Source organism: Onychostoma macrolepis, chromosome 06, assembly GCF_012432095.1.
Source record: "Onychostoma macrolepis isolate SWU-2019 chromosome 06, ASM1243209v1, whole genome shotgun sequence".
Classification (NCBI taxonomy): domain Eukaryota; kingdom Metazoa; phylum Chordata; class Actinopteri; order Cypriniformes; family Cyprinidae; genus Onychostoma; species Onychostoma macrolepis.
In genome coordinates, this window is record NC_081160.1 from 30,444,745 (window position 1) to 30,464,718 (window position 19,974).

A 19,974-nucleotide genomic window follows, 5' to 3' on the forward strand; every position below is an offset into this window, starting at 1 on the left:
CATAGTTTTACCATCACTGTATCATGGTCTCACAACAATACATTTTGTAAGAGAAATACATCTACATAATTGACATGTCTAAAACATTGGATTGGAATTATGATTTCGGTGGAATTATCAACAGTATGAGCAATAGCAATATTCATAGTACAAGCAAGGTTAAATGCATAATGAGGCCGACGATTTCTATTGAACAAATCGAAGTAATACACATAACAAAGCCATTTCTAAAGACCATCTTTAACAATTAGGCCAAGTAACATGCCAACGACCAAGTTAAACACCTTAGCAAACAAACACATCCACATCTGATCAAAGCTATCGTGATTCATGCTAAGTTTCATTGAGTTGCCGGAGTATTTCTAGCCCAGACAATTAGTAAACAAGTCTTTCATGCTTGCCATCTCTACATATTATACAAAGAGTTTTGAACTGGATGTTACCAGTCATCTTAGTACACTTGACAGTGTGCGTCTACTGTCATCTAGTGGCCCTTTCAGACGGTTTGAGTTGCTTTTCACTTAACGTTACAGTGACACGGCGAACAGCAACTGTCCAACAAAACCGTCAGCTTACCTTCATACAAGGCTGCACTGTTTTGATTTTCCTCAAATTTTGTATTATTCCTCACAGTTTTCTTCAGTTAATTTAGTGTCATCCATTAGCTGATGTATTTCTTTCTTATTGGAACAAAACCGTTTGGCCTCATATAATTTTTTGAATCCCTGAACTTTGATTTGCTGGCCAGATTAGGTGGTATTAGTGGGCGGGGCATGCTAAATCTAGAGAGCGTTTTATTGGTCAAAATCTCCATATACCTGAATGCAAGAAAAGTATGCGATGTTTGTTTACCCAGGAAAGAAAGACGGTGTATTTTAAATGCTTAAAAGATGATTTTAAGATGATTTAAACGCATATATCTGCTAAACGTTGATTTTGTTAAATTTAGGAGTATTCTAGCTTTTAAATGAGCTCAAATCCAACAGCCACAAAACTTTATTTTATCAGCTTGACTAACTTCATGTTGATTTTTGATTTACATTGCTAGAAAGTTGCATTCAAAATATGACTGATGATATCACTTGTTATGATATTTGGATGCTAAATTATCTTTTTGCATACTAAATAGTGATTTTGTTTCTTGCGTGCATTTATTCATCTATCGCCACTTTTACACTATAAAGATGGTGTCAGTCAGATATAGCTTTTTGCATATAACCATCGACCAAAACCCAAAAAATAAAAAACCTGATTTTAATACTATTGTTTCAGCCTCACAGGCTTTTCAGTTTGGGTATTTTACAGTAAATTAAACAATTCTTAACCATGCATGCATAACTGTTTGTATAACAGAAATTTTTCTTTGGCAGAAAACTGTATAAAACGCAGTCATAATGGAAAACAAGAAAAAAAAAAAAAGTAGACCAACACAATTTGTCAAAATAGTTTATTCCATATATTCCATGGGATTTCAATGATTTGATTTTTGATGCTGTTTATGAATAAATTTGATTAATAATATTAATAAAATCAACATTAATTTGCATTCTCAGGGTTTTGCGCATGTTTGATGTAAACAAACACTCAAAGTTAAACTGCATCTTGATTTATTTAAAAAAATAATATTTTATAAAGTTTAGCTAGCAAGCAATGGAAGCACGTAGTCATTTAGTACACACTTTATCTAAAATGACTTCAAGTATATTTGTTAAAGCCACAATCACCCTGTAAAGTCAAGTCCACAATATGGTAATATGTTGTTCAGCTTCAGGTGACCCGCCCTGAGCTTTAAACCCCACAGTCTTCTAGTCATTTCTATCATGTAAACGGTTCTACAGGCACTGGTTTCTGACACTGTTCTCCTTCCCAGCCTGGGAAACACTGGCACCTAAAGCTGGCTGCGAATCTACTACTTTCTCCTTCAACCGTCCTGAACCTCCTGTGGGCTACATAAGACGGACCCCTGCTAACGGGCCCGAGCAGCTTAGTTCTGGGAACGATGGACCATTCGGCTGGGTCGAGATGCAGGTAGGCCGTGCCGCTCGGGTCTCTCCTGATACACCGGCCCTTGGACGAGCACACGGTCTGGCTGCAGAGAAATGCCGCCTCCGTCACGTTCACAATGTAGTGGCCAAGCGTGTAATCCAGGTAGTCCCGAACCGTTTCACAGGCCTTCTGCACAGAGGAGACAAGCCATGGCCATTTGTTGTGTTTATGTGTGCAAGTATATGTGGTTTGTGTATACACTTTAAATGTGGAAGTTAAAAATTATATACATTTATAAGAGAAGAAAGCATGTATCTTAGGTATGGCAATTGGTCTGTTTTTCATTTTATTTTTTAATTCTTTCACTAGTTCATTACAAATAATCATTTATTTATATTTAATTATTTAAATTCTAATAATATGTCATTTAATTTATAATTTATTTAATTTATAGAAATCTCTTTTTAATATATGGTGAAGCATAATAAAAACAAAATGCTTTTTAAAATAGCAAAGCATGTTACACCATAGGAAGCCAATTTCCCAAAATAATTTAATATTTTGAAAAATATATATATAAAAATAAAATTTGTGCTTGATGTGAATTTAAAAATGACTAAACAATTATAATTTTTATAATTATTCATTCCAATGTCTAGATATCATACATTTCTGAAACAATTTAAATATTTATCAGATATAAATGAATTAGCAAAAATCTGTGTTTTGTATAAATAAGAAGTTATAAATAAATTCCACTGATAATAATAAATGTTCTTATAACACTGCAAACCATGTAGATTTTCTGTTTAACTGAAGTTAGTTTTATCTTTATATCAACAGTTTTAATTTTAATTTAAGTCCTAGTAGTTTTGTTACATGCTTTTGTCATTTTTAGTTTTTTCCTAATATTTCTATTTTGCTTTAGCTTCTTTCAGTTTGTTTCAGTTTTAATCATTTTAGCAGTCCAACGTAAACATTTATTTGAGTTAAAAATGTTGTTTAAGCTGAAATTATTCATCATATATTTACATTTTATTTTATTTCAGGTTTTCTATTTTTTAAAAAGGGCATGAATCTGTAACAATTACATGCTTTATTGGTCAGACTAAGTGAACTTGGAGGTCAGAGTTAACTGAACTAGAATTATTTTGTATACAGTAAAAAGATATGTGCTTGCGTACCCGCTTTTATGTGTTCACATGAGAATGAGTTGACATAATGATTCTAGTGTGACACCAGTTTCCCTAGGAGTCATTTTTTCAGATCTGAAAACAGCTTGTCAATGCATAATGCACTTCAGCTTTCTAGCCAACCACTAATATACAATTATTAGAAGTGTATGAGTGCATTTGTGTAATAATCAACATCGCTCCAACCTTCGCTTTGAGAGTAGTTTCCATCTCCCCACAGCACGACACCAGCAGCTCCTAGAGCTACACTCTCACCGATAGTGTGCACCAAGTCCTCCTGAAAACACATATGAGTGACACAAACCTCTTTTGTTAAATTACATATTTTAAACCTTGATACATAGATCAACTATATTTAGCATTTAGGCCAGTCCACAACAGTCGATAACTATAACGATAGATAAAGCAAATCAGAATTCAGAATCAGAGTTAAAAGCATAAGCATTTAAAGCAGCATGTGACCAAACTGCACACGTGCTTATAATAAACAGAACAATATCATTTAGTTATTGTTATAGTTATCCTTCTTGGTGTGAACACGCCTTTATTGCAAGGTAGATCATAATCAATAATCATGTGAATCACTTGAATATCAAAACATGTATAGACCTTAGATTAGACGACAAATTGAATTTAAGCCTAACTTTCTTTCCAGTCAAAAATTACTTCAAGTATATTTGTTAAAGCCACAATCACCCTGTAAAGTCAAGTCCACAATATGGTAATATGTTGTTCAGCTTCAGGTGACCCGCCCTGAGCTTTAAACCCCACAGTCTTCTAGTCATTTCTATCATGTAAACGGTTCTACAGGCACTGGTTTCTGACACTGTTCTCCTTCCCAGCCTGGGAAACACTGGCACCTAAAGCTGGCTGCGAATCTACTACTTTCTCCTTCAACCGTCCTGAACCTCCTGTGGGCTACATAAGACGGACCCCTGCTAACGGGCCCGAGCAGCTTAGTTCTGGGAACGATGGACCATTCGGCTGGGTCGAGATGCAGGTAGGCCGTGCCGCCGGGTCTCTCCTGATACACCGGCCCTTGACGAGCACACGGTCTGGCTGCAGAGAAATGCCGCCTCCGTCACGTTCACAATGTAGTGGCCAAGCGTGTAATCCAGGTAGTCCCGAACCGTTTCACAGGCCTTCTGCACAGAGGAGACAAGCCATGGCCATTTGTTGTGTTTATGTGTGCAAGTATATGTGGTTTGTGTATACACTTTAAATGTGGAAGTTAAAAATTATATACATTTATAAGAGAAGAAAGCATGTATCTTAGGTATGGCAATTGGTCTGTTTTTCATTTTATTTTTTAATTCTTTCACTAGTTCATTACAAATAATCATTTATTTATATTTAATTATTTAAATTCTAATAATATGTCATTTAATTTATAATTTATTTAATTTATAGAAATCTCTTTTAATATATGGTGAAGCATAATAAAAACAAAATGCTTTTTAAAATAGCAAAGCATGTTACACCATAGGAAGCCAATTTCCCAAAATAATTTAATATTTTGAAAAATATATATATAAAAAATAAAATTTGTGCTTGATGTGAATTTAAAAATGACTAAACAATTATAATTTTTATAATTATTCATTCCAATGTCTAGATATCATACATTTCTGAAACAATTTAAATATTTATCAGATATAAATGAATTAGCAAAAATCTGTGTTTTGTATAAATAAGAAGTTATAAATAAATTCCACTGATAATAATAAATGTTCTTATAACACTGCAAACCATGTAGATTTTCTGTTTAACTGAAGTTAGTTTTATCTTTATATCAACAGTTTTAATTTTAATTTAAGTCCTAGTAGTTTTGTTACATGCTTTTGTCATTTTTAGTTTTTTCCTAATATTTCTATTTTGCTTTAGCTTCTTTCAGTTTGTTTCAGTTTTAATCATTTTAGCAGTCCAACGTAAACATTTATTTGAGTTAAAAATGTTGTTTAAGCTGAAATTATTCATCATATATTTACATTTTATTTTATTTCAGGTTTTCTATTTTTTAAAAAGGGCATGAATCTGTAACAATTACATGCTTTATTGGTCAGACTAAGTGAACTTGGAGGTCAGAGTTAACTGAACTAGAATTATTTTGTATACAGTAAAAAGATATGTGCTTGCGTACCCGCTTTTATGTGTTCACATGAGAATGAGTTGACATAATGATTCTAGTGTGACACCAGTTTCCCTAGGAGTCATTTTTTCAGATCTGAAAACAGCTTGTCAATGCATAATGCACTTCAGCTTTCTAGCCAACCACTAATATACAATTATTAGAAGTGTATGAGTGCATTTGTGTAATAATCAACATCGCTCCAACCTTCGTTTGAGAGTAGTTTCCATCTCCCCACAGCACGACACCAGCAGCTCCTAGAGCTACACTCTCACCGATAGTGTGCACCAAGTCCTCCTGAAAACACATATGAGTGACACAAACCTCTTTTGTTAAATTACATATTTTAAACCTTGATACATAGATCAACTATATTTAGCATTTAGGCCAGTCCACAACAGTCGATAACTATAACGATAGATAAAGCAAATCAGAATTCAGAATCAGAGTTAAAAAGCATAAGCATTTAAAGCAGCATGTGACCAAACTGCACACGTGCTTATAATAAACAGAACAATATCATTTAGTTATTGTTATAGTTATCCTTCTTGGTGTGAACACGCCTTTATTGCAAGGTAGATCATAATCAATAATCATGTGAATCACTTGAATATCAAAACATGTATAGACCTTAGATTAGACGACAAATTGAATTTAAGCCTAACTTTCTTTCCAGTCAAAAATTACATTTTCATATATTTTTACTACCCAATGTTATTTCAGTATCACTGAGATTCTATTATAGCTTTTATTAATATTTTATGTATTACATTTTTTATATTTTTAGTAATTTTATGGTGTTTTCTCATTTTAAGTATTTCTGACGTAATACATTTTTTTAATATATAAAATTATTTATTTATTATAAATATATATTTTTTAATTTCAGTTTAAGTTATTTAATACATCAAGTTAAACTAAATGAAATTGAGAAATGTTGCCTTGGAAACAAAACATTTAAAAAAATAATTTTTTTTATTTAATTTTATTTCAGGTAATGTTAATTTTATTTCAAGTTACAAAAATTATTTTTATGATTTGAATTTTAATATTGTAGTTAACTATAATAACCCTGGCGCTACCCCGACTAAGATCTTTGTTAAACAGATATAAAACTGTATAATAAAGGGTAAGAAACTGAACGGGCCTTTACTCTGTGCTGACCTGTGAGAGCAACTCCATGGAGTAGGTGTAGGCGATCCTGGCGTAGGGGAAGACAGATGGAGGCAGATGGGTGGTCTGTTCCCTCACCCTCAGGGCCTCCAGGATCCGATGGCGGCTGTACAGCAAGATATCCCGACCGCGGCCCCGGAGCCCGAGATCCAGATAGATATCAGGGTACAGGGCCGAGCTGACGTTCCACAGCCAGGCCAGTTTATCATTCCTCTTCATCTCCAGAGCAGGACACTCACCTGTGTATGTCTCATTCTTCTTGTACTGATAATTATAGCAGCAGGGGAAGCCATAAAACCCCCATAACCCTCCAGGACGCTCTCTACGGCCCAGTTTTAATGTCTCCTCCATGAAGGCCCGTGAAGCGTCCTCGAATTCCCTCACCGCTTCCTTTTCTATCTGATCCGGCTTCCAAGTAGGATGTTTGGCTTTCACTAAAGCCCTGGAGCCATTCCAGTAGATTTCCTTAGTGTCCCAGTTACGTTCCCACAGCGGCCTCCACTTTTCCCAGTCGATGACAGCAAGCCCGTGAAATCCCAAATCTGGGATGTCAGTCCTCAGGTCGTTGTCGGCCTTCCAGATGTGCTGGTCCAGGCTGGCGTTTTGAGGAACGCCTCCATATACTGGTTGACCGCCAATCCCATAGTAAGGATACTCTCCCAGCTTGTCAGAGTAGAAGATAGTGATGTTGTCTCCCATGAAGGCCTGGTCACGGTTGTGCACAATGTCAAAGACACTTAAATCCAGCTCGACCCCAAATCGAGACGTGCATCGCTCTGTTGGCGCGTTCCATACGGAAAAAAACGGGAGATGGGTGAGAAAGGAGGATGGACGGCCCAGAACAGACGCAAAACATATGGCGAACACCGCCAGAGGACATGTCCCACGTCCAAGCCCGTCCATCCCTGCAAAAGGTGACACGTTGGACCTGCAATGACGGGAACGCAGAGCATTTAGCATCCAGCTCCACATCTGATGTCACATGAGCAGAGGCAATTTAAATGGAAATGAAGCCGAGCTACAGTCTAATTTCAAAAGGTAATTTCAATGATGAGAGGTAATTTTTTGAACAAAGGTATACTTTATCCTGAACAACTCATTATCCATAATAATCATCCACTTCAGGAAGCACTACATTAAGTGTGTGTGTGGTGTGCAGACCTTTCCCCTGAAACGTGACTTTATAATGTACATGATTTTTCATTTCACTGTGAAACAGAGGCAGGTAGAGATTTCACTTTCAAAGTGAAAATTACTAACATTATATTAATAATGTTATATTATAATACCGGTAATACCGTGGTGTTTTGGACACAATCATGATGGTATTTTCATAATATCCTTTGAAATATCTGAGAGTATCATATTAATGTCTTGATATATGAATATTACATCTGTGTTGACTGTTATATGGTAAAGTTAGTACAAAGTATCCAAATAAAAACATAAGTATCGAACAGTACAAGTTTGTAGTATCATGATTTCAAAGCACTATAGTATTACTATCAATACTTTCTAAGGGAAGTGTACCACAGCCAAAAAAACATGGTATTACTATGGTACCTTTATGTTAGTGTTGGCTACCAAGGTAATTTACACAAAACGTGAATTTAAAGACACTCATTACATTGTCAAGATCTGACAAAATAAGTTTAGATGTTTATGATTATTAGAAGAATTATAGTGAAATGCATTTTGTTATTTATATTTCGATTGTGTTAAAAAGAGGAACTGTGACTTTAAGCAAGAAAACCGACAGACACCGAGAATGTAGACACAACTCACGCTGTTTATGTGATGAAATACAAGCGATCATATCATCTAAACATAAATCGTACTTACTGATCCAGTAAATCTTTAAGAATCACTCACGAAACAACAAATGTTTTAAGATTTACCCCGTGACTCTCTCTCTTGTTAAAAGCAGGACGACTCCTGTCTAACCAATAGGAAAGAGGGGGCGGGGTCTAAAGAGGAGCGTCATGACGTTCACACAGGACGCGTGGACGTCGGGCCGTACAAATTAATAAATAAATGTATAAAAAACATGTTAGTACAGTGATACAGTAGTGTATCAAATTGGCCCGCTTTATACACTAACAAAGTATGAAACAAAAAAATTATATCTAGATACTTTTTTTGTTTTGTTTAATTTTTATAAAATTGTGCTTTCTAGGTCATTCATCACATATTTCTTACATATGCCTATTTCAGGTAGGAAAGACTTAGGCCTATACAATTTGAATGTCTTTTATAGGATAAGACTTATCAAAATGCTCCCTTTAAAGCACTTATTTAAAATGACGACTTACTAGACCACAGCAATATCATATTTTTTGCAATGTTTGGTTATATATTTGAAATATCATTGTAAATGCCATGCCACATCAATATGGTAAACATTTAGTGCCATGGTATAGGCCTATATCAAATTATTACTGTGCAATAGTACAACCTATTGTACCTTTTTACTGAAAAACTGCTCTAAATGTCATTGTTTTAAAGGAAATTTGCTTTCCATGTATGGCTTGTCATTTATGGTCATGTGGGTAACAACATTTTAAAATTATGACCTTAATTCTCGAAAACAAGGAAGCAATTTTCAGATCTCTTATTTCGATAGTCAGAAAACATCCTTTATATGTGCAAAAAGCTAAAATTAACTAATTGGGAACGGAAAGTTAGATTTGTGGGTAACACCATAAAACTCTGCAGCTGCATGCAAAGCATCTGAAGTCATTTCTAGAATGATTAAAGATTAACAAACACACCATAATTCATATTGCTTCCGATTCTATTTTGAGTAAATGCTCACAGAGTTAAAAGCAACAAATATAACTTCTTGGTTTGTAAACCCTGTAATTTGGGCTGGTCCTTGTGCTGAGCAGATCCAAGGTTTGTAGTCTCATATGTTTCCTCCATATAGTTAGTTCTTTTTTCCTCAGAAAAACTTACAGTGAGAAACACTGAATGGTTACTGGACAAAATCAATTTGAGACAACAAATGTGAAAAGAAATGAACAAAAATTAATGAATAAAATTAATGCACAATATTACCAGTCAATTTTTTTAATTAAACGCAGAAATCATTTCAATCACATATAAAATCATTTCTCTATGCATCACTATTTCAGAAAATCTAATTCATAATAATGTCACAATTGTTTTTGCAATTTAAAGATATAATGAAAATCTGCTTCTTCTCTCACAGTCCAGTGCCTTTTTCACATACGAATATAAGCACTGTCTCATAACTCTCATAACATAACAATCACTGTTACAACATTGATAGAGATGCTGAATGAAGCAAAAAATGTGCATAAAAATATATGCTGATTTGGCAACAGTTAAATTAGTCCATGAAACAGTAATAAAGAGGATACAGTCCAAAGTTGCCAAACACTTTTAAATAACAGGATATAAATAACTATCAGTTCTTTAGTAGTATCTTCTTTAGTTATTTTTTTAGGGGGGGTTTGCCTTTATAGAACAGGACAGGATGGGAAATGGGGGTTGTGATCAGGAAATGACACACACAAGCCAGATTCAAACTCAGGTCAGCCAGCATAAGCGACATTGCATGACATGCATCCACATTTCCAACACTAGAAGTCTCATCTTAAAGGAATAGTTCACCCAAAAATGAAAATTTGCTTTAAATGTACTCACCCTCAGGCCATCCAAGATGTAGAATTTGTTTCTTCACCAGAACAGATTTTAAGAAATTTATCATTACATTACTGATTCATCAATGGATGGGTGCCGTCAGAATGAGTGTCCAAATAGCCGATAAAAAAATAATTTACAAGTAGTGTAAATAATCCAGAACCTTTAAACAAGTTAGTTTGTGATTTTAAAAAAAACATCTTGATGGATTTGTTGGAACTTCAAACTGTTGCTTCTGGCTAAAATACAAGTCCTGAATCAGGAGAGAAACATGCATAAAATGAAAAGAAGCACGGTTCAAAGTTAAAAATGCCTTCACAAGATGTTAATTGATGGACTGGAGTGTTGTGGATTGTTGTAATGATGTTTTTATCAGCTGTTTGGACTCTCATTCTGACGGCACCCATTCACTGCAGAGGAAAGTGATGCAATGCTACATTTCTCCAAATCTGCTCTGATAAGGAAACAAATTCAAATCCATCTACATCTTGGATGGCCTGACCTTTCAGCAAATTTTCATTTTTGTGTGAAATATTCCTTTAACAACTATTAAAAGTGGTTCACGCAGCTCATGTACTATATTCCAAGTCTTCTGAAGTCATTCAGGTAAAGACTTAAATATAAAGGATGTAATATTGAGTAAATAATGACAGAATTTTCATTTTAGGCTGAACTGTTCCTTTAAGGCTTGCTCGTATCTCAAATCTACACTCAAACCAAGACTGCCACTTAAAACCAAATGTGCACCGTTTCAAATTGTTTTAACAGTGACACAAGCGAAGACTTCTTCTGAATGAATCCACTCATCAGTTAGTCATAAATCTTCATTAAGATTTTCCTGTTGCACAATATCCTACATCTGGCTCAAATGTTGTGTGAGTAACGTGTGACAACAAACAAAAGTGCTTATTTAAACTCCGAGGAACTCAGTTTCCTGTGTTTATACTTATAAATTTCGATTTCAAGCTCACCCACATGACTTCATGAAAGCAAAGGACCTTTTCACAACAGCATTTGGAGCGCACTGACCAGTCAAACATTTCATAAGCAAGAAAACGAGTTCAAGTGTCTATGGTGTGTGCTCAGGTCAGTGAATGCAGCAGCAATGGAGTTAGGAGGTAAATCCATAATGCTTTCAGTGCATGTCCGTCTCCTCGCTGCTGAAGAGGGTCCACGAGATCACACCTCTCGCCCTGATACCCACTAAAACACTGGCACTGGAAGTCTTCGCTCAGCCGCCGCTGCTCTTCCACGCTCACGTCTCCCTTCACGCGCAGTTCGCTCCCCTGGCCTACTATTGTGTGCGTCTGTGGGTCAAGATGCAGATACGTGTCCGTGTCCGGATGTCTGCGCAGACAGCGACCGTGGGAACTGCACAGGAAGCGACTGCACTGCTCGGCTGCTGTGGAGACGTTGAGGAGGTAACGGCCCAGTGGACCCCGCAAGTACTGGTTCAAACTGGAACAAATGGCCTGAATGATGAAACAGATAAAGAGAAGGAAATTATGTCAAGTAAAATCTAGAATTGTACATTTATTGAAGAAATTGTAAGTGCAGGCAGTTGCTAGAGTGTTTTAGGCACTTTAGTATATCACTATGCTGTTGCTAAGGTGTTTTTCAAATTTTTTTTTTTGTTTTGTTTTGTTATGGTACACATTTTTTTCAGACATTGTTATCTATAAGGTCAAAAAGTAAGATGAAGTTTTGATAGCTTGTTAAGTAAATCAGTGAGATTGTTATTACGGTATAGCAGTTACTTAGGCTATAAATATAAGCCGTCACTTAATATCACCCCAAAATATGTCTTAGTAAGATGATATTTAAATGCATAGTTTTATGATCAAAGCTCTGTGGTTTTAAAACATATTGCAGTGCAATACAATGATTGAGAGATGAACAAATAAACTTGCCTGATGATCATATTTGATACTTACATTTTGACATGATTGTTATAGAAAATGATGTACGGATAATCAAATAAATATAAGTTGCTTCAGTCCAGTAAATGCTCATCTTGAAATATTAGTAACAACAACATAAAAGTCATTCTTGCATTTACTTTATAAAAATCCGTAAAGATTTCACAGCAAACTGACCCATGAACCATGAGCTGAAGGTGGCTGTTCAATTCAACTAAAAAATTGCAACAAAAAGTATAAACTATCAATCAGGCGCCATGTACTGGATTGTGTATGACAGGTTATTCAGCAAAGTTTTGATCAGGCTGATCATTTAAACTAGAGGCCATAGAAATTTGTGCATCAAATATAATGCAGTATCATATGTGACCCTGGACGACAAAACCAGGCTGAATAAATAAGCTGAATAAATAAGCTTTCCATTGATGTATGGTTTGTTAGGATCGGACAATATTTGGCTGAGATACAAATATTTGAATATCTGGAATCTGAGGGTGCAAAAAAATCTAAATATTGAGGAAAAAACGCCTTTAAAGTTGTCCAAATGAAGTTCTTAGCAATGCATATTACTAATCAAAAATTAAGTTTTGATATATTTACGGTAAGAAATTTACAAAATATCTTCATGGAACATGATCTTTACTTAATATCCTAATGATTTTTGGCATAAAAGAAAAATCTATAATTTTGACCCATACAATGTATTTTTGGCTATTGCTACAAATATACCCCAGCGACTTAAGACTGGTTTTGTGCTCCAGGGTCACATATATGATACAGTAGGCTTTATATGGTTAATATGATCAATAGTAGCACCATTAACAAAATTATTATTATTATTAGAACTAGCATCAATAGAAACCCCTTAACAAGCACTATCTCTGATATAATGTGGTGTGTGAGTGCTTACACTGTTGCTGGCATAAGCAGCTTCACCCCAGAAAACGATACCAGCTGCACCCAGAGCCACACTTTCTCCAATGGTGGACACCAAATCCATCTGCACAGACACAGATAAAGGAATCACTGTGATAGGTTCTTGATTTTTTTTAAACAAAGTTTTAACAAAAAACAAAAAGTTAATTTAGCTCATTTAGGTCACACATACTGAATGTAACAGCAACTTAAACAGTGGAAATAAAGAAGGAAATCAGCTGGTGTGGTGGGTGGTGGCACTGTAAGTGTAACCAGCACCCTTCCTGTTCTCCTGCACACACACACACGTACAAATAAACAAAGATAAAGAGCAGAGGCCTGTTGCACAAAGCCGGTTTCTGTCTACTCTGAAATTCTGAGTTTGTTCTGCTAGCTTCATGCAACAGGCCACCGATGATTACATAAGGAAACGTTTTGTGATAAACACACAAAGACCATATACACAATACACTCGCTTTAATCTTCACTAAAACTGCAGGGACATGTGACACTGTTGCGTTACAGGTGTCCCGAGTTTGAATCCCAGCTCAAGGACCTATCCCACCCTCCTCTCTCTCCCCCCCACTTCACTTCCTGTCTTCTCTATCATAATAAAGGCAAAAAATGCCAAAAATAAATCTAAAAAAAACCTTTAAGTCCTATTATAACTTAAAATCTTTATGAATATATCTTGTTTTTAAGATGTTTAGATTTTTTTTTTTTTTTTGCATAAAACCTGAATATCTTTATGGGGACAAAAACAGTTATGCATGTGAACTTCTCTAATGTACACAATAGAAGACTTATTTGCAGACGTCTCTGGCCTTTGAACAAACAGACTGGACAGTCACTGACAGCTGAATGGAATATTTCGTCCTTTAAGGTCAACATTCATTTCCGCACATTCTGTCACATGCGGGTCATACAAAGCAATTTACATATATTTAATTTTCTATTTGCTAAGCCCTGCCTTACAAATGTTACAAGGCTCTGCTACCTTAGCAACCGTTGCCATCCACGATACTATCAGACAAGCTTGCTGTAAATCTATAGAGAATCTGTATCTTTGGATAGTTTTAAATGTACTTTCACAGAAATGATCTAAAACTGTAGTAAAATGTTGTTCCCATACACTTTTACAAATCTGTGAACATCAATGACCATTTAGAACATCAGTAAACCCCCCCCTAGATTTAAATCAATTTAAATACTAAATGTAAATAAATATTTTAAATGTAAAAATTTAAATCTATAATATTTTAAATAAATAATTATTATAAAAGTAATACATTTAGTTAAATAAATGTATTTTTAAATGTAAAATTACTAATTTAAATGTTAGTTCATTTGCATATTGATTCAGATTATTAAAGGCCATAGCAAAAAAAACACTGACACTGACAAAGGCAGTGTAACAGGGCTGACGAGACGTGAGACATGCGGATCCAAGTGCAAGCTTTTATTTATAGGCATGGTCATAAATACAGGCAGGGTCGAGCAATGGCAAACAGGTATGGCAGGGACAAGACAAAGAGTAATCCTAGGGCAAGCAAAGGTCGATGATCGGCGAACAGAATCCAGTGGGCAAGGCAGAGAGATAATCCAGGGAACACGGGCTAGAATCAAACACGGGAAAACAAACCAAGACAGGCAGGGGAAAACTAGGAAAAACTAACAGGGGCTCTGTAGAGTGCTACGGCTAGGGGAGCGGTAAACGCAAACGATACTCGGCCACAAGGGAGAGAAAGTCCAGGGTTTAAATAGTGTGTGTGATTAGTGAGAGCTGTGTGATCAAGTGTGCGTGTGATTAGTGCAATGAGTGATTGGTGACGGCTGTGTGCGTGTGATTGGTGAGATGGCTGATGGGAAATGCAGTCCATGTGATGTGTGGTGTGAAAGTCTATATGATGAGCGAGTGACCTCTGGTGGTGAATGAACGGAAGTGCACATACTGGATTCGTGACAGGCAGCAAGACGAAACGTTTGTTATTTGTATTTATCTCCCGTTTAAATAATAAAGAGATTTTTAGAGTGCAGACCATGAGTAACATTTCATAGCAAAAAATATATATATATAATAATAAAAAAAAAATTCTTTACTGACGACGCATTTATATAGCGCTTTCATTGTGTATTGCTATACACCCAAAGCGCTTTACAATCATGGGGGGTCTCTCCTCAACCACCACCAGTGTGCAGCATCCACTTGGATGATGCGACGGCAGCCACAGGACAACAGCGCCAGTGCGCTCACCACACACCAGCTACAGGTGGAGAGGAGAGAGAGATAGAGCCAATCAAGTGGATGGGATTATTAGGAGGCCATGATTGACAAAGGCCAGTGGCGGGAATTTGGCCAGGACACCGGGGTTACACCCCTACTCTTTACGATGAGTGTCATGGGATTTTTAATGACCACAGAGAGTCAGGACCTCGGTTTAATGTCTCATCCGAAAGACGGTGCTCTTTTGACAGTATAGTGTCCCCATCACTATACTGGGGCGTTAGGACCCACACAGACCACAGGGTGAGCACCCCCTGCTGGTCTCACTAACACCTCTACCAACAGCTACCTAGTTTTCCCAGGAGGTCTCCCATCCAGGTACGGACCAGGCTCAGCCCTGCTTAGCTTCCATGGGCAACCGGTCTTGGGCTGCAGGGTGATATGGCTGTGGGCATATTTTATCCATTTTAAAGTATTGAGTTTTGCTTCAGTCTTAGATGTTTTTCCATCAAAAAAAGTGTCTCAAACCACTCAAATCTGACAAGATATAATCGTAACTTTAATCTGCAAAGTCAGAAATCAAAAATGAACATTTTTAAATGAACTTAATGTTCTTTCATTTTCACATTGACTCGGATTATTAGTACAATATTAAGAATAATATCCAATAAATATTACCATTTTTTGTGGTTCTACAATCACACTCTTCACAAAAATCAGTAATGGGATTAAATGAAGAGCAAATGGTAAAATTTCTCTTAAATTCTTAGATAATCTGACGTGTTTTCATCACAGAAGATCATTAAAGACAAAATAAATTAAAAAAAAATAGCCTAATAAATATAATTTGCAGCAATATAATTTGCAATGCTGCACTTAATTCTAGCTTACATAAGAATAACATCCAATGAATGTTTACTACTTTTGGTGTTTCTGCAGAATTTTGCAGAATTCTTCAGGTCATTCCTATGGGACGTTCTGTAAAGCTTGTCTGAGTTACCTACAGTAATTAAGGGGGGCAAAGCTTAACTAAATAAGCTGAAATTGTGTTTTTTGTTACTGCAAATCAAGTGTATTTCTAGAAAAACCCACCTCTGTCAGCAGTTCCAGCTCATCGTCATATGTAGGGCGGCTGTAGACAAAAACAGGACGTGCCAATCCCTCTCCCACTGATGCCAATCTCATTCCCTCCTTCACCCGGTTTCGGACGAACTGGCGAGCGGAGGATGTCGAACGCAACACAGACTTCATGTAAATGGATGGAAACAGAGCCGTGCTTTCAGTCCACAGCCACTTCAGCTGGTCGTTCCTGGCCACCTCCACATCCGGGCAGCGTCCCGTGTAGTTCTCCAGACTGCGAAGATAGTCATGGTTATAGCAGTCAGGAAAGAGGTAGAAGCCCCAAAGCTGGTTTGGACGCAAGCTTTTGGCCAGCCGTAACGTCTTCAGCATGAACATACGGCTGGACATCTCAAACTCCTGCTGGGCTATTTTGTTTATCTGGATTTGAGTCAACTCTGTTTTTTTTTGGGCCACTAAGAGCTGCGACTGGCTCTTGTAAATGGCTTTGGTGTCCCAATTCCGTATCCAAATCGGACGCCATTCCTCCCAGTCAATCACGGCCAGGCCTCGTGCAGACGGGTCGCGAATGTACTTTGCGATCCCCTCCGGCATCTTCTCTTCGTGTTCCGTGAGGCTGGCGATCTGTGGTAGTCCACCGTTGACGGCCACTCCATCCTGATAGTATGGATACAGGCCTAGGCGGTCTTTGTAGAACATGGTGAGGTTCTGCTTGGTGAAGCCTTCATTCGGAGAGGCCACAATCTGAAACTGATCGAGCTGGAGGTGGACGTTGTGCCGAGGCCTGCAGTCTTCTGTCGGGGCATTCCAGACCAGAACCAGAGGCTTCTGAGGGTAAAGAGGCCATCTGGTGGGCTTCAGATCTTCAGCAAGAGCAAGATGATCCAGAGCCAGTGGAACCAACAACCAGATTCTCCAATGAAGCTGGATCCAACAAGCCATGACTTCAGTCATTCGCAATTCAGGCCTTCACTTCTGCTGAAACAAAACAAAAAACAAAAACACACATTGTGTATTACAATCCATTAGGAGCTTAATTTTGATATTTGATATCTTTCTGGTATCAGCGTTCATTTAAAAAGGAATCAAGAAGGCACAAATCTTTCACAGAGGAAACATAATTACTGAAGCAAACGTAATACGACAGTCGGTTTTAAATCAACAATATCATGACTTGGAGGAAATAACTCACCTTTGACATTAAAAATAATCATTCCCTGAAAAATAAATCAATGATATTATTACTTGGAGAGAAGTTCTTATTTGAAACAAAAGTTGGTTAATATTCTAAAATTGTATAATAATAGTATAGTAATAAAGTGTTATCGTGGCACCAATGTGCCATGGAACATTTTAGGAGTGTAAAAGTGTTTAAAACACTTAAAAACCAACATCATCCGGTTCACATTATCCATAGATCAACAACCATGAAAAAAAAACTTTTTCATGAAATATGTCACCTTTGACATTAAAGAATAACAATTATTCCCAGATAAATGAATCAAAGATATTATGACTTGGAGGTGAGTTTTTATTTGAAATAAAGTTGGTTAATATTATAAAATTATTCCCCACTTACTGAATTTAATATTATATAAAATATTATCAAATTAAATAAATATTTAATATAAGTAAATAGTTAATTGTAATAATAAATAATATTATTTTATTATGCACATATATTATTTGCAGGAAGCTCTAATAAACTGTTTTAAAGAAATGTTAAATGCTACTTTTATGTATATGATATTATGGCTGAAGGCAGTGACCCACGGGACAGTAAAAGCAAAAATGACCAAAATTCTTTGATATCAATTGTACATTAATAGGATTAAATAAAGAGCAAATGGGAAATTTAGCTTAAATCTCCTGCTCATCAGATGTTACTCAGATATAAGACATTATATAAGATATAATTTGTTAAATTCTTCCGCTCTCCACATTATCTTATAGCTTAATATTTTTACTCTTTGTTGACATTTGACACATTTATGTCTGTTTCTCCTATTGGACTGTGGTTGATGATGTTTAAATAAAACATTACTGACAACCCCATTAAATTTCCAGCGCTATTAAGAATCAACATCTGAACAATAAATTGTAAAACTACAATACTTTAAATACCACGGTCCTGAAATTCACGGCATATACATGCAACTTCATCGTGGTAGTACCATGTTAGTTACACACAGGCTATCAGCGTAGTGCCATGAAACTTTTTGTGAGTGTTTAATACAATTAAAAACCAACATCAGCCTGTTCAAATCATTCATAGAGCAAAAAAAATAACTTTTTCATGGAAACAACTCACCTTTGACATTAAAAATAACATTCATTCCCAGATAAATAACTCCATCCTGTGGTTGCGATGTAAATCATTGCTGTTACCACGTCGCCTGTTGCCTCCTACAGAGAGACTTTCGCGAGTGTTCCTCCGGTCAAGAAGACTTGAAGATCAGGCGGATTGATGTCGCGTGAGGTCTTATCTGTCAATGTTCTCACATCTTCATCTGAAACGCTTTTATCTTTGCGGCAGAGCAACAACTTCAAAGCGCCGCTCTCATAAGTTTCATTGATTAGGTGCAGGGGGCGTGGTTTTATTACAGCTCACTGAGGGCGTGTTTTCCTTTATGCAAATGATATAGGCCTATAACGTGGTCATTGCGGGCCCAAAAGACATTTTACACACAATTTTTCCTTCAAACCTAAATATTAAACACTATACAATTATGTAAAAAAAATAAAAATAAAACAGTAAAAGTAAATTTATTTTTAAAATGAGGGGTAATAAAAACATAAAATAAAATAAAAAGGTACAAATGTCCAAAAGAACGTGCTCACTGTTAACACCAATTAAATAAATAAATAAATAAGGTAATGCTTTGGACATATATATTGATTCTAAAACAAATTGTAATTTAAAAAAAAAAAAATTCTTTTTTTTTTTTTTTTTATAAATAATAATATAAACAATTTACCATTTAAGCTAGTTTTGTTTCATTAAGTTAATTTTTTATTTAAATTTCTCTTCCATCACATAACTGTAATATGAATGTAAGGTTAAATTCCTTTTAATATTTGGCCATATTAGGTATTTGGTTTGGTCTATAAAACTGTGTGAGCAAAAATAGCATGGATTCATTGAAACTTTTTCTGATTGAGGATGCACATGATGAATATGAAATCAGAGTAGCATTGGGCGGCTTTCAAGTGGTTCCTTTCGGACAATGACCTGCAGAGATCCTGTTCCGCCGTAGCGGCATATTCTGCTGACTCATGTGTCGTCTCTGTCAGTGCATGTGTGTGTTCATGAAAGAGAGAGGGCCGCTTCCTTCCTCGGGCCTTTTCCTTTTCTCCCCGTTCTTGGGGTTTTACATCACCGTTTCTTCCAACTAGGCAGAGCCAGGAAGCTTTAACAATATGAGAGGAACTGGACGCACACACACCCATCACACCCGCCTCCCAAAAATGGCAAACTCACATCCTCGAGCGCAAGGAGAGATCAGAGACAGTGGTTCCCCTGTATTATCACTCCATCTCTACTCCTATAAGACACTCCCATAGCACACCCTCAGGTCAAAGGTCAACCGGCAGCTTTATCAGATTTTTGAAAAATGCCTTTCCTTTAAGTGAACAGGAACAGCAATATATATACACACACATACACACACACACACATACATTTTTTTT

The 19,974-nt window shown here is 36.3% G+C and overlaps 2 protein-coding genes across 8 annotated transcripts; both read right to left on the reverse strand.

The window, feature by feature from the left end:
* Window positions 1-1,429: 1,429 nt before the first annotated feature.
* On the reverse strand, window positions 1,430-8,498 carry hyal1 (hyaluronidase 1). 4 transcript variants are annotated; one of them, XM_058779552.1, is made up of 4 exons: window positions 8,323-8,461; window positions 6,472-7,408; window positions 5,515-5,604; window positions 1,430-2,175 (listed from the first exon to the last, which is right to left on the reverse strand). In XM_058779552.1, exons 2-4 carry the CDS (start codon window positions 7,381-7,383, stop codon window positions 1,819-1,821), a joined length of 1,359 nt encoding a protein of 452 aa, XP_058635535.1. In that variant the 5' UTR covers window positions 7,384-7,408; window positions 8,323-8,461; the 3' UTR covers window positions 1,430-1,818. The 4 variants fall into 4 exon arrangements, with proteins under 4 accessions (XP_058635535.1, XP_058635533.1, XP_058635532.1 ...); XM_058779550.1 differs by lacking the exon at window positions 1,430-2,175 and adding an exon at window positions 3,871-4,324 and having other exon boundaries at window positions 8,379-8,498; XM_058779549.1 differs by lacking the exon at window positions 1,430-2,175 and adding an exon at window positions 3,871-4,324.
* Window positions 8,499-8,626: 128 nt separating this feature from the next.
* Window positions 8,627-18,870, reverse strand: hyal2a (hyaluronidase 2a). 4 transcript variants are annotated; one of them, XM_058779546.1, is made up of 5 exons: window positions 18,596-18,870; window positions 17,477-17,501; window positions 16,297-17,259; window positions 12,976-13,065; window positions 8,627-11,618 (listed from the first exon to the last, which is right to left on the reverse strand). In XM_058779546.1, the coding sequence occupies exons 3-5, from the start codon at window positions 17,236-17,238 to the stop codon at window positions 11,229-11,231; spliced, it is 1,422 nt and encodes a 473-aa protein (XP_058635529.1). In that variant the 5' UTR covers window positions 17,239-17,259; window positions 17,477-17,501; window positions 18,596-18,870; the 3' UTR covers window positions 8,627-11,228. The 4 variants fall into 4 exon arrangements, with proteins under 4 accessions (XP_058635529.1, XP_058635530.1, XP_058635528.1 ...); XM_058779547.1 differs by having other exon boundaries at window positions 16,297-17,262; XM_058779545.1 differs by lacking the exon at window positions 17,477-17,501.
* Between the last annotated feature and the right edge of the window lie 1,104 nt (window positions 18,871-19,974).